General features: G+C 37.4%; 1 protein-coding gene across 1 annotated transcript in view; it reads right to left on the bottom strand.

Moving 5' to 3' along the window:
• The window catches only part of cdh16 (cadherin 16, KSP-cadherin), a 39,453-nt gene that overhangs the window by 31,639 nt on the left and 5,643 nt on the right, over nt 1-2,171 (bottom strand). Inside the window, exons 4-5 of the mRNA XM_014003060.1 lie at nt 1,763-1,919; nt 658-816 (exon numbers count right to left, since the gene is read on the bottom strand). Of these exons, the coding sequence (XP_013858514.1) occupies nt 658-816; nt 1,763-1,919 (316 nt within the window). The remainder of the gene's footprint in view (nt 1-657; nt 817-1,762; nt 1,920-2,171) is intronic.

Raw genomic sequence — 2,171 nt, 5'->3', positions numbered from 1 at the left:
TGCCACTAGTTTCTCCATACAGGAGGCATCTTGAAGCTGTCATTGACAACAAAGACTTTTGTACAAAGTATTTCTCTGTGATAAATTTCAGCAAGAGTGTTCAATACTTTTTCCCTGTGCCATTCCACATTATTACAAATAACTTCATTTCTGGACATTTATGGTTTGATTTCTTTGTATGTATGGATCACTTGGGTTGTTACCAACTTCTGGTGAAAATTTCATGTCATTAGCACCTCTAGTAATATATTTACTGAGAAAAATGGTGACGTGTTCAATACTTATTTTACCCGCTGTATATCTAAATAAATATATTAAATCTATTTCTGCCTCATACATCTACATACAAATATTACATTTATATCTAAATCTTATGTCTAAATCTAAATATATGTACATTATCTAAATCTTAAAATTAAATATATATCTATATCTTAGTACTGTATATCTATATCTGTACTTCAAGTTGTGAACAACCAGGTTTTACAGACATAAAACATCAGTTACAGACAAACATGTCAGTGAAAGTTGGTTTTCACTAAATGTGAAGTGAGCCTGCTGAGAGCTGCATGAATCAAAGGAGCTAAAAAAAGGGCAAAACATCAGCTAAAAGCTAAAAGATGCAAAAGGCTAATCAAGTCCTTTTTTGGGACCGACCTTCGTCAGTGAGAGAAACCTCTCCGGTGATGGAGTTGATGAAGAACATCTGGCTGGAGGGGATCCTGGGTGTTTGCTCCATCAGACTGAAGCGCAGCTCGGCATGGGCGGTGTTCCGGTCGTCCCGGTCCAGAGCCTCCACCTGCATGAACGGGATCCCTGAAAGACGAACAAGTCACAACCGAGTCATTAATTAATGATAAACACGTGGCGATATAATCAGTATGTGAGAACAACAAAAACAGAAAAGATGACCTAAGATATTATGCTAAATTACTTGCTGAGTCAGCTCCTTTTTTTTTCCTGTTTACGGATTCCATCAAACATGTTTTGGACTTTGCATTCTTTTAGCTGCTACAAGCTTCAGATAAATGTTCAGCTTATTCGGAACACTTGATTTTTAAAATTTCCTATTTTTAAAAATTATTTAATTTTGTTTATTTTCTTCGTGAAAACGCTGAGTCATGTAAATCATTGAAAAACTTTGAAACAGTCTTGAAATCATTTTTAGCATACGTTGTTTATTTTTAGCTTGTAGCTGCTTTTTGGCGTCAGCTTAAAATTATGTTCTGATGAACTTAGTTGATGTTTTGATCATTTAAGATTTTTCGTTAGCCTTATATACGCCTAAGTCATAATTGTGACCAAATGTGTCTTCGACAATTATGCTATGAGGCTAACGTTTTAATACTGTTCTGCTGAATTCAGCTTTTTTTTWATTTTAAACTTTAGCTACTGATTAGCTAACTTTGGCCTCTATTGTTTAGCTAATTTGAACGTTTAGCTAGTGTTCTGCTGGGTTTGGCTGTTAACTACTGTTTTTAAGTGCCTATTTTGCAAGTTTTAGTGCTTAGTTGTTTTAGCAGTTAGCTTTTGTTTAGCTTTAGCTTTGGTAAATACAGTTTTTGTCTTTAGTTTTTCAGTTTTTGTTCTGATAGTTCTAACGTTAACATTTTATGGTTTGCTTCTTCAACAAAGCTCAGCGTTCTCACTGCTGTTATGCAGAAAATACTCATATTTCTCGTCGTATTTGACGAACCAGGATTGACGACAACATCTGATGTGGACTGAAATCAAATGTCATAAATAAGTTTATTAATGTGACCTTTGAGTAAGCCGAGCTGCACGCTGCCTCTCATGCTCTGCTCGATGAAAGTGGGCACGTTGTCGTTCTTGTCGATGACGAACACTTCAACCGTGAAGCTCTGACGGTGCACCGGTGACCTGATGTTCTGAGGAACGTCTGACGGTCTGAAGGAAACCTGCGGGACAAACAGATGTAACACCAGGCTCTAATCAGGGTCTGAGGGGGAAATAATTATTTATACAACAATAAATAATTAATAACATAAAGCACTGTTTATGTTGTGTAATGCAATAATTGTCCATTTTCATTTCATCCATTTTCTTCTGCCTATTCGGGGTCGGGTCGCGGGGGCAGCAGGTTCAGAAGGGAGGCCCAGACCTCCCTCTCCCCAGCCACTTCTTCCAGCTCCTCCGGGGGAACTCCAAGG

This window comes from Austrofundulus limnaeus, unplaced genomic scaffold (assembly GCF_001266775.1).
Source record: "Austrofundulus limnaeus strain Quisiro unplaced genomic scaffold, Austrofundulus_limnaeus-1.0 Scaffold16, whole genome shotgun sequence".
NCBI classification, from domain to species: domain Eukaryota; kingdom Metazoa; phylum Chordata; class Actinopteri; order Cyprinodontiformes; family Rivulidae; genus Austrofundulus; species Austrofundulus limnaeus.
This window is presented reverse-complemented; position numbering and strand designations above follow the sequence as displayed.